Source organism: Choloepus didactylus, chromosome 1 (assembly GCF_015220235.1).
Source record: "Choloepus didactylus isolate mChoDid1 chromosome 1, mChoDid1.pri, whole genome shotgun sequence".
NCBI classification, from domain to species: domain Eukaryota; kingdom Metazoa; phylum Chordata; class Mammalia; order Pilosa; family Megalonychidae; genus Choloepus; species Choloepus didactylus.
In genome coordinates, this window is record NC_051307.1 from 139938233 (window position 1) to 139951335 (window position 13103).

At 34.2% G+C, this 13103-nt stretch overlaps 1 protein-coding gene across 3 annotated transcripts in view; it reads right to left on the reverse strand.

Annotated features, from left to right (window-relative positions):
* Nucleotides 1–13103, reverse strand: part of MME (membrane metalloendopeptidase) — a 134580-nt gene that overhangs the window by 55350 nt on the left and 66127 nt on the right. For all 3 annotated transcript variants that reach the window (XM_037842128.1, XM_037842136.1, XM_037842143.1), the window contains exons 9-12: nucleotides 4599–4733; nucleotides 2529–2630; nucleotides 657–793; nucleotides 454–547 (exon numbers count right to left, since the gene is read on the reverse strand). In XM_037842128.1, the coding sequence (XP_037698056.1) occupies nucleotides 454–547; nucleotides 657–793; nucleotides 2529–2630; nucleotides 4599–4733 (468 nt within the window). The remainder of the gene's footprint in view (nucleotides 1–453; nucleotides 548–656; nucleotides 794–2528; nucleotides 2631–4598; nucleotides 4734–13103) is intronic.

Below are 13103 nucleotides of genomic sequence, written 5' to 3' on the forward strand. Positions count from 1 at the left end.
TAATGTAGATACAGCCAAGAAAAAGGTCTTAGGGTTATGTCCAGGTAGATAATACTCTCAATGGATTGTCCACATCAATGTAGTCCATCTGTGTACGTGTCCAGTGTGCCATGAGCACCTAAAAATCAAGTTAATGGAGGTAGATACCTCTACGATAACTTTTAATATAACAAAATTCAAGCCAGTAGTCTTCCATGAACTGCTTACATAACCAAATGTAACTTCTTATACTGCAATGTAATTAAGGTGCCACAGTAGACAGTCATGGGCAAAGACTATGAAAACTGATTTCTTTCCTAGGCAACATATCCTAAATATGGGCAAAACAGCCAAAATTTGGCATTTTGTCTCTTGGCAAAGTTCACCATACCCTAGCAGTGAACATGGCAAACCTTCATAACCATGTGTCTCTTTATGCTTTAAGTCTTAGGAAAAGAGAGATTTTTTCTTCACCTTGCGGAAAGCATTTCTGGACTCCTTGTAGCTTCGGCTGAGGCTGCTTACAAGATCCATTATGAACCGCCAGGACATTAAATTTTGAAGGTCTCTGTATAAAAAAACCCACCACCCAGCAACAGAAAAGATGAGGCTGCAAAGCTTCTAGAGAGTGATATGAAATGTAAACTTTGAGGATATGTGCACTCTGACATACTTACCTGGCAGTATATTTGGTAAGAATGAGCTTAAGTTTGGTTAAATACTCTGGAGCATAAACAACCACATCTTCCTCATTTGGAATAGTAATATTCACAGTTGACATGATTTCATTTGTAAAATTTGACCAACTGAATGGCTGGAAAAAAGCAGGCAGAAAACTTTCAGTAATTATGGATTTCTCTTTTTGATTCCAAAATTCAATTTTGATTAGAGGGTTAGACATTAAAGGGTGTCAGTTGCATCATTATATAATTATCACAATGGTCGGTTTCAAATTTGTTTGGGATTTTTCCTCCTTAATTGTTTCAATCAGTTTTTGAATAAAAATTAGTTCTGCAACATGATTATTTAGAAAATAGCAGAATTTAAACAAACCATTCAAGAACAAAAATATCCTGTTGGCTTAGAGGATATACAACTAGGAATTAGGCTCATTGCCATCTTCTTGATCTAAACACAATTTAAAAAAAGAAAAAGAAACTTATCTCTAAAAAGAAAGCTTCCTTGGCTTATGTAAAATTTATGTATACATATATGGTGTTGTTTATCTTCTAAAAGTGGGTTTTAATAAACAATCTATTCAAACAAAGTAATACATCTCAGTAGAAATCCTGCTGTAAATGAAAACATAGTATTATAGCAGAGGTACAGTGATGTTATGGATACAACATAAATGGTCCAATTAAGCCAAACAAAAAAATACATTTTAAACTATCAATATTTGGTCTACAGTGCTTCTTCCTACATTTTTTTTTTTTTTGTGTGTTAAAAGCTAGGTTTCCAAAATAAGGAATCTTGTCTTTCTAGTATTTCTTAAATGAGAACTGCAGTTACTCAACCACCAGCAGATACATAAGAAAGGCCATGGAAATGAAATTAAGCAAACTTTGCTGAAATGCCACATTTTAGTGTTTGAGAATGTTGAAGAAGATTATCAATATTTTAGGCTCTATTACATATATATATATATATATATATATATATATATATATATATATATACTGGTCACACCCTAAGTATGAAGTGCTATCTACTTTTCTTGATTTTCTTTGGTTGTCAGAACCATTCTAAATATATTTATTAAACACATTATGTTTAAAAGTTCTGAGAGAAATGCTTCACTCAATAAGTAATTTCCTTAAATGAAAGTTCTTTTTAGTACAATTAGTGCCAACGAAAATTCCATCACTGAATGTGGTTGTTTGTAGATTTTCCCATGGATGTTGCTTCATTTCATGATCATGAGTATCAACAAATACATAAGAATAAATGCATAGCTGAAAAAAAGTTTTTTGGATACTAGCTAATGAATTCCAACTAAGCAAAAAGATGTCAATTGCTGCTTATAGATGGAACCTATGAAAAAACTATTTTTTATCCCTTGTGGTCTAATTCATTTTTGCTCTGAACACCTCCATAGACTCTAATAAGAGCGTGCAATTTCTAAAAATAAATTATCCTTTTCAGAGTTAAAAAGAAATCTAGTGCCTTTACTGTTTGGCTATGTAAGTCAGATGACTACAAAATGATTCTTCAGAAAGACTCCAGTTTTAATGTTTTCTAAGCCTTTTCCTATGCTAGTTTCTAGTATTATTGCATAGCTGCTCCAAAAGGAATTTTACCTTTGAAATTCACTTCTAATTTAATGATTAATGAGTCAAATCTAAAAATGATTAATAAAAAACGTAATGCCTTCATCCAAGTTTCTTTAGGTCTTGTCATGAAGTCAGATGGTTGGTGTCATCTAAATTCACTTTGAACTTCAATTTATTTCAATAAATAAGAAATAAATGAATTTTAGGAAATAGCATTTCAGTGCTATAATTTTAGGAAATGGCACAATAAGAGAGTACATAAAACTTGCTACTTACCTGCCCATCGATCTCTAATGAGAAGTTATTTTGGATCTGGGCCAATGTCACTTTGTTATAAAGAAGCATTGGATCATTTCGATCTTCAGGTTTAGCTGTAGCCTATGGATTTGATTTTTGATTATTTTAAAACTAAGAATTCTTTTAGAAAAATGCAACTACATATGAGGGAAAAATACAACATAATTTGATTTCAGTTCTATTCTGTACAAATTTCTGTTCTGTACATGTTTTATAATTTAGTTCAGCATATCAAAAAGAAAAGTGAAATGTTAGGTATATTCAGCAACAATTATCAATATTTGGCTGCAGTAAGTATAAAATTCTTTCAAAATTTTTTTATATTTTGATAACTGCCAAACCACATGAGAAATATTTACAACCCTCTTTTCTATGGTTAACGGCCGCCTCAATTATGTCTCCAGCTGTTTCACAATATAATAATTTTCTTGGCTATAGTCATCACCAATTTACTTCTCAAATACTTTGTATCCCCCTCCCCCATTCAGTGTGCCAGGTAAAATACAGACAAAAAAAATCAGTCTCAGCAAGAATTTTGCAGCATGTAAAGCAGAGAGAATTCCTAGTGAGCAGCACAGTTTAGGTTGCAAACTGTTGTCACAGGAGCATGACAACACCTGTGACTGTCCTCCCACCCTGCCCAGCTTAGTGCTCTACACTCAAGAGCATCCAATTTTTTTCACTAAATCTAAAAAAAGAGACACTTGTAATAAACTCCTTAACTAGTAGTTGAAATGAATAAATGGAATTTTAAGTGAGAAGAGACAAAGGTAAATGTTTACAATAGAAATATGCCTCAGTGACAATGACTCCAATTTCCCTTTTGAATTACTTAATCATTCATTTATTAAAAATAAAAAAAACTATTGAACATCTCCTGTATATAATATCATGCTGGACACACAGAGATAACATGGTTGATAAGAGATGACTAACACCCCATACCAATCTTGGAGTCTAAGAGAGAAGAGCAAATATAGACACAAGTAATTCTGAAGTAAGACAGAACTGCAGAGTTGAAGCTGGTGAAGGTAGACAATGGTCTGGAAGGTGCCAAGTGGTAAAAACCCTGGGCAGCAAACTGTCCTCTCACAATTCTGTTACCAACACGGGACCACACATAACCCATAAAACTGCTATTTGTCCAGCTGCAGCTGCAAGTCTAGTCTCTCTGATTGGAAATTTTGTATTTCATATGGCCCCAGGAAATCTAAAATTGCCATCAAGGTTCTTCACTATTCAGGACTGATGAAGCTAAAATGGTTTTAGTAACTGGTGGGAGACTTAGAGGTAGTGTCAGAAGGAGATCTGTGGACCCTACGGTGAATCTGACCATAGGCTCAATCAATAAATTGGATGCCACTTAACTCAACTGAGTCTGTGGAACCTTATCAGAGGAATATCAGAAAATAAAGTGCCAATCAAGACTCTAAGAGTTGGAGGAACTGAAGGAAATTCAGGAATACACCCTTTGGGCTTTGCTGTGAAAGTTTTGTCTGATTTCCCTTGAACTCAGCAGACAGACTGAACTCAATGACATCACCGTGTCATCTGACCATGCTCAGGTGCTAATACTTCTTAGCAAAGTGATACCTTACAAGTTCATAGACAATCTCTGTGATCACCTTAAACTTTAAAATAAAATAAAATAAAATAAAATAAAATAAAATACAAGTGTACATGGCAAAATTAAAACAGCTTTTCTGAATATTTAGCCATCAGGTCTATCCTGCATCTCAAGGGCATCTTGACAATAGCTTGTAAACAGTAGAATTTTGATGTAATACATTTATAATTGGTATTTAACTATATCGAATTTAATATTTAAAAGCTTCCTCTGTCTTAGATGTCAGAATCCAAGTTCATTATAAAATTCTACAGTTTCAGAAGAGGTCCTTTGGAAGTGAATGACCCATTACAGACCTATGCATTTTTATTACTTGGTTAAGGAGTTGTGCAGAATTCATCTTTTACTCTTAAAATATGGTAGACAGTGGGAGGAAAAAAGTGGTTAACATTATTCAGTGTATCTGAGAAAATGTGTTTTACATTGGCAATTTCTTTTTCCAATTCCATAACTTTATTCATTTCCAAAGAAATCTGATTTTCATCGATGGGCAGTCCTTCTTCCTGACGAATCAATTTAGCCACAGAAATCATAAAATCCACATATGCTGTACAAGCCTGTGAGAAAAAAAACAGCAATGAATTACTAGAGAACATTCTAGATATTCATCATGGTGCTTTAACTTAATTTCTTTTTTTCAATTCAGCGTTAATTTTTTGTAACAGGTAAAGCACAGTAAATTAAAATCCTTTCCTAAATCCTAAAAGAAATGACCTGCACAGATTCCTGGAAAGTCAACGTGTCTTTTAACTAAAGCAAAGCAATAAAGTATCAATTTAAAAGTACTAGGCAATTTATAATCATTTGGGGTTGAAGATTTTTTTAATTTTCAATTTTCAATCAACTTATTTTAAATTGCCTTAATGAGAATGTAGTTGCAAACATTTGGTAAGCAATAAGAAATACTTCTCTTTCTTAAATAATAAATTCCTTTACCACATCTTTTCTCAGGTTTTTCTTGGCTCATATATATTATAGTTTTGTTTTTTTTTTTCAGTTATTCATGAAGAGATGGCCACAGAAACATATATTACTAAGACATCTTTATATCTTTCTTCTCAGTCCAAGCAGTATTTTTTTATGAGATTGTGCTCTCACATGAGCTCCTCCAAAACACACTATGGGTTTAGTTAATACCATAACTGGCTCTAATTATTGTGAAATTTCACTGCAGAAGACAATAGATTTAGATTTCAGCTTCCAAATAACTCTAGAATTCTTAATATTTTATCTTCACATACACTTTAATTTTGTAAAAACTATAAACTAATTCTATTATTGACCTGTTATAGAATACATAAATGCCTCATTAAAATTCAGAATGGCATCAACGCTGAGAAATGGAGTTCTGCTTTTGGAGGTCCTAAACCACTGCTATTTAAGTAACTATTTATTAAAATAAATTATCTCATTAAAATTTACTCAAAATTCAAGTTCCCAGCAGCAGCCTAACTACAAGCAGGAAACTGATATTAGAAAAGACATGATACAAGTCAGAGATAAAAAGGTTCTTCTATGCTCCTGGGACTTGATCAAGAGTAAATACAAAGGAAAAGGATACAGGGCTTAACTTTTTCAGTTTCATATTCCTATTAACTAATTATATGTGAAAGAGACACACTTACAGTCACTGTGAATGCATAAGCACATCTGAATTTACTGTGACTATTGAGGACAAATCTAAAACCAGTAGGGAAGTGAAAACAATCTTTTATCAAGCAAGGACCTAAGCAAAACTTAGTATTTGTGAATTTGAAAGTCAAGAAAAAAACATTAAATGAGGTTTAAATACTGGCATTCCATACTAAATTCTAAGTAAATTTTTCCCCAGAGAGAAAGTCTGTTTCCATGAATGCCCTGAAGTACTGGGGCTGTCTGACTAGTAGTTCTACCCATGTGTCTGCTACTTAAGAGAGCAAACTATTTTTCAACTGTTAAAACTTAATCATCTGTGTTGCTTCCACATCTTGGCTACTGTGAATAATGCTGCTATAAACACTGGTGTAAAATATTTGTTTGAGTCCCTGTTCTCTTTTTTGGGTATATACCAAGCAGTGGAGTTGCCAGGTCATATGGTAATTCTATTTTCAACTGTCTGAGGAACCACCAAACAGATTTTCAAAATGGTTGAACCATTTTACAATCCTACCAGCAAAGTATAAATGTTCCTGTTTGTCTGCATTCTTACCAATACCTATTATTTTCTGCTTTTAAAAAACAATAGCCATTCTAGTGGGTATGAAGTTGTATTTCATGGTGGCTTTGATTTGCATTTTCCTGATGGGTCGCTGGTGATGAGCTTCTGTTCATGTGCTTATAGGCCATTTATATATCTTCTTTGGAGCTGTGTCTATTCAAGTCCTTTGCTCATTTTAAAATTGAGTTGTCTTTGTACTGTTGAGTTGTAGCATTTCTTTATGTATTCTGGATATTAAACCCTCGTCAGATATATGGTTAACAATTGTTTTTTTCTCATTCTGTACATTGTCTTTTCACTTTCTTGATAATGTTCTTTGATGTATGTAAGTTTTTAATTTTGACAAAGTCCACTTTATCTACTTTTTCTTTTGTTCCTTGTGTTTTTGGTGTCATATCTAAAAAATCACTGCCAATTTAACAGATGAATGGATAAACAAAATGGGGTATATACACACAATGGAATATTATTCAGCCATGAAAAGGAATGAAGTTCCAAAGCATGCTACAATGTGGATGAATTCACGTTGAGTGAAATAAGCAAGGCACAAAAGACAAATATTGTATGATTTCACTTATATGAAATAGTTAGAAGAAGCAAATTCATAGAGATAGACAGTAGATTATAGTTTACCAGGGGCAGGGAGTGAGGAAAGGGGGAAAGGGAGTTTTTGCTTAATGAGTGCAGGATTTCTGTTTGAGGTGATGAAAAAGTCAGAGTAAAAGATACTAGTAATTATAGCTCAATATTGTGAATGTAATTAATACTACAGAACTTGAAAGTGGTTAAATGGGAAATTTTGAGTTGTATATATGTTACTACAATAAAAGTTTTTTTGCACTGTAATCACTAAGGTTAAAGGAATGAAAAGATGATTATATGTGTATTCTCACCAATACCATTCTTTCCAATTAAAAGTGATCAAAGTTCTTGTTTCACTTTGAAATAAACAAATGTCTGAGTTCATATTTCAAGGGACTACTCCAATGTATAAGCATGCAGTGTTTTGAATTAACTGCAATATATAAATTCATCTGCCTTAGCAAAGAATTACTACTGACTGTCAAGGAGGTGGTAATTTGAATTTCCCAGTACCAATTTACTGAGATTTTTTTCTCTACTATATGTCATATTTTCTTGTTAATGATGTGAGAAAACAAGAACTACAATCATCTTGTGCACTTTTTATTGACTCTGAAAACTGGTTCTACTTCAGTATCTGTATCTTTACAGATATATATAAAGACTAGAGCAACTGGCCTAAGGCAAACACAAGACTTTTTATATTACTGAGCTGGTAAAGTTTCCCAGAAAACTGGACACATATATATCACTGGCTTCTGGGATTTTTGAATATTTAATACAACTGTATGGAATATTCTACTTCTTTTAATGAGTTTCATTAACTGGTAACTACTCCAATATGACTGGTTGAAATAACATGCCTTATTATCTTGATAATCTTTCCTGGTTTCCAAATTTATATAGTAGTTGTCAGAATCCAGGCTTACTGCTGCTTGTTAAATGCTTTTTACAAGATACTATTCTACCTCAAGGTTTTCATTTTCTTCTCAGAGATCTTTATAGAAATGTAAAATGTCAAATAATGGTAATTGTCATGATTTGGGGAGAAAAGTAATGACAAATACTTTAACATTTAAACAGTACATTGGCCGAGATAGTTTTGCCACTGAGAAAGCAATTAATTTCTAGCATAGGGGCCAGGGTCTACTATCTCTTTTGATAGTCATAAGGCAGCTTCTTTGGAGGCTTGGGATAGTAATTCAGTGATCCTTTATATAAAGATCCCACATAAACTTCTATGTAGACTTTTTTAATAAAAGAATTTATTTATTTATTTATTTAATTTATTTTTGCTTACCCCAGCACTTACAATAGCAGATTCAAAGATGATAGTTCATTTTAAACTGTTAGGTACAATGTACATAATAGCAGTTCTGCGGGATTTTGAATTACATACTATCAATACGATGATATTTATCAATAGTCAAAACCATGAATTGCTATTCTAATGAGAACTACCTTTATTTTGAGGACCAAACAATAGTTAGAAACTGGCTCTGTTTAGAATTTGGGGTCCTCTTCACTAGAAAAAGTTGATGTTTGTTACAGTTGACAAAGAGGAACAGAGCATTGTCATCTGACTATTGTCCTCCAAAAGTTAGTATCAATGCTAATGAGAGAAAGCAAGATCTAGAGAGGAAGAAAAAGCTCTCCAGTCACATTGGCTGATATTTGGGTACCTAAGTGTTCTAACTACCCGTGTGGATCAGCTGGGTTTCATTTCCAAAGATTCTCTTCTGGGCCACCCAGCTCTTACCAATATTCTGCTTTTTTCTTAAAGGAAGAAAACCTACATAATGTGGGGCATGATGTGACTGAGGATCCACAGAACTATGCTACCCTTAGCCATTAACGATGGGGGATATTTAATAATGCTGCACAGGAAGTTTCCCAGGGAACACAGGGAGAACCCATTTTGAATGAAATACCAAATAGGAAGACAACATTTCCTTTCAAAAGGCTTGAGAACTTTTTCCAGTATAAGCAGCATGTCAGGGGCATGTAGCTGCCAACATAAAGAGAACTATAGACAGAATACACAGCCATTCCTGGGGATTGGAAATGAGAAAGTCCCCAACTGAAGCAGGACTTGATAGCAGGAAGAGCAGAGGACATATGAGGATCCACCATGGACAAGCATGGAGACTGTTCATCAGGTTATTAATGAGAAATTGGAGAGTTGTATGAGAACTTGCATAACTTCTACAGTTTGTTGCATATGTTTGGAAAACTGCATATTGTACTTTTCATAAAATGAATTCAGTTGATCTCAAAAAAATTCTTGTTGAATTCACTAAGTCTCAAGTTAAAAAGTTCCTTCGTGTTTTGTTAAATACAGATACCTGGACTGCGTTAGTCTCCTGGTACTCAGAAAGGACAAAATGAGGTCAGCAGTTCCCCATGCAGGATCTGTCTTACCAAGTAAAGGCTGTGTGCTATAGTGTCACTAGATCCACCATATACGACTTAAGCACATATTGGCTGAAGCAGTTCAAAGCACACAAACAATTTCCTAAAATGAGTGCCACCTCTAAAATTATCTTAGGTCTGCTCACCTTTCTACCATCCTAGTCTACCACCATTTTCCACGTGGATGATCACATGATCTCCTCTCTGATCTCTATGATATCTCTGCTTCCCTTACTACCCATTCTCTTTAAAAACAGCAACCAGTGACCTTTTTAAAAAACAAATCTAATCACATCTAAATTACCCTTCCACCCATCCCTTCCCCATTCATATTACTTTGCTTTTTTCCTCTTATAATGCTATTGTAACATATCTTATTTCCTTAAATTATTTTCTTGTTTCTTTGTCTATCCCCTTCTATTAGAATATGAGTGCCAAGAGAACAAGGGCCTTTTCTGATTTGTTTTCCTCAGTATTCCTAGTGTCTACAAAAGTATCTGTCACTTGGCAGATGCTAAATCAATATTGTTGAATGGAAAACTGAAGTTAAATTTTAAGTATAATATGTAAGTTGCACTCATTTCCTAGTTCATCAGAACTTCTATTCTCAGCCCAAGCCCTGAGCAGTTTCTTTCAGCTTGTATTTTGGGTGAGTGGGAAAACAAAATCCTCTCTATGTTTAATATCAATTCCAGCTTGAACCTACCCATCTAAAATCCTATAAACCTCAGCTTGTGCTCTTTCCTAGGTACAGGCTAGAAAATTTTCCTGGTCTTTGTCTTTTCTGATGCAGACACACATATCCCAGGACGTCTCTTTATGGTTTTAGTCCATCCTGGCCATGTTCCAAAGTTGTCTATCCTCATTCCTAAAATGTCTCCATTTTTTATGAACCTCCAATTTTTCTAAGAGTTCCAAGTTTCTTCATAAGTCTGCTTTCCCTCACCCCTTCCCCTGCCATGCTCTGTAGCACTACATCCTAAAGCTTCTAAGCTCCAACTCCTTCCTTACCTCTTTCAGGCTCTAATTTTTTAGCCCAGCAGTTTTCTCTTTTCTTTTAGCACTGAAATTCTTTATTCAAATAAATAAGATTACTAATGTTATAATATTGCTTATGTAAACAAGTAAAATAAAACATGATGGATTTTCTTGAAGTATGGGTATATGTGAGGATGTGATGGCACAGAGCTCTGACACTGGCATACAAAAAGTAGAACTTAACTTTGGAAACCTGCCCTAGCCTGTTCTAGCTTCTCAGGCAAATACCAGCACAGTGAATAAACATATGTATGGCCCAATTATGCTCAAGGATTTGGGATTCCTGAATTACCAATTTTCTTCAGGAGAAGGACAAAGGAAAACTTAGTCTTGATGATAATCTGAAGAGGCAGATATAACTCTCATGGTGATAAAGGCACAATTAGGTACTGTCTAGGCTACTGAGACCGTCATTGGGCTTATCCAATCTAGGTATCTATATTTAAAAAAACATAAAGTAGTTTTTTAACTTGGGGGACTTAGTAAATATAAGAGAATTTTGTGACTGACAACTCAGTTTTTAAAAAGAACAATATACAGTTTTCCAAATATATACAACAAACTTAAGAAGCTATACAAGTTCTCATACAAATCTTGTTTCTCTTCATTAATGACTTGATGAAAGGGAAGCTTTGAGACCAATTTCAAGTTGTCCCTAATACAGAGCTCAGAAACTCTTCTGCTGTCAGTGATTCAATGTATACAAAATTTCTTAGGTTGCGGATGGTTCAATTTTACAATTCCAAGAAGGGGAATATTTCTTTTTTATCAGCACGGAAATTTAGAGACTTGTTAAGAACAAAACTATTTTGAATCACACTACTCTGTACTTTAGGGGAGAACACTTGTTATTAAGTGATCTCTTCAGGTCATTAGAATATGTCAGACCTGAAGTTCTACCTATTTAATAAGGGAGCTCTGGCATAGAGGTTCTTTGATGAACCCATTTTGAATACTTCTTCATTAAGGGGTGAGGTCCCTCTCTGAGATAAAAGGGCTGTCCATATCACCCACCTTTTCCAGGTTTGACAGTTCAAGAACCTAACGGCAGTTCATCTGTAGATGTTTGTTGGTATTGAATATATGGTTTTATCCCTAAAAAAAGAGATGCCAAGGACAATTACATTTCTTTCTATGGTTAGATATACCTCTCAATATGATCAAAGCACTCACAGATGGTGTCTAGGCTATTGGAAATTAAGTCAGTTGGGGACTGATGGTATATTCATTAGAGTTTTGGGAGGCGTGGGATCTGCTGAACTCAAACTAGACAAGAAGGCAAAAGACCACTCACGTAAATGGGCACTTGGAAAAAGATTTGTTTTCCTGTTCTTTTTGAATATCTAATGCTCTTTAGTTATACTTTAGCTCTAGCCAAATATGTTAGAATTCTCTTCACAAAAGGACCAAAGGAGCCATGAGTAAATTAGTCCCTTTTTTCCTATGGTTGTCCTCTGAATTCTATAACTTCCCTCAAATTCTAATAGAGAAAGTGGTCAAGAACTATCATGTATCTGTCTGGTCAAAGGGCATATTTTCACATCCGTGTTATCAGAAGTTATACCTGAAGTCTCAAGGCACTCAGGAAAAAAGAAGTTGAAATATCTTAAATGTAAGGACCAAAATCATTTTGGGAAATCAAAAATTTTATGTTAAAAATGCCAACTTTATTTATATATAGCAGAAAAGGTGAAATAGGATCCCTAGAGTAAATTATTTATTACTTTTTCATGTGGTAGACATTTGCAAAATTTTGTACTTAATTATTCAGGGATATTTTTATGTCAGTAAATTTTATTAAAAACAGCTGGGCAAGGGATATCATGATGGAATGCAAATGTTTGGTATAACAAGTTTCAAATAATGGCATATCCCTGTCTACCTAGAATGAAATGAGAAATGTGATTTCACTGAGTACGTACATGCCTGTGACAAAGTCTCTGAGTTTGTTACTGTGTTACCTCAACTTTTTCTATGTAGGAATATTTCAAGCCCTTCATTAAAATGATTTTAGGCACCTACTTTTCAGATTTTATGTAAAATTTCCCTTATTTTAGATCTGCTGGTTAGTGTTGTTTTTTCTTTTACCTTCAGAAACCCACTCTTTTCCTGTTATTCTACCTTTGCTACTTGATTCCTAAAACATTTCTTTGCCGGTCCCTACTTTTTCATCCAGCCTCAATAGCCGAATAGAATGTATATGGAATCTCTCTCCTTAATTGCTAGAAACTTCCTTTTGGAAAATGGAGCATTTTACTAAAAGTCAAGGGACAGGATTTCTTCTTGACTTTATTTCCTACTCAGTGCAGATCCCTTAGCAAGGAATCCACAGTGCATCTGCACGCAGAGACAGAATTCTCAGCCTACTTTGTTGGCTACAGAGAAAAGGTGAGGTCTCCATAGAGATGATAGTATGCAAAATGCAGTATATCTTTTTTTTTTAAAGTCAGGAGGGTGTAATAAAATTTAAAAGATTGAAGTGAAAGGGTAATTTGACATCACATTGCCTGAAACAATCATTATTCTTATTCCTTATCTCCGAACAAAAGGGACAAGACCATATCTAAGGCATATGCACCCTCTTGGATGTCAGCACCATCTTTGTGTGTGTGTGTGTGTGTGCTTTAGGAACTGGAATTAGGATTTAAAAACATTCAAGCAATTCTCAATAAATCTAATAACTAAGGAGTATACATCA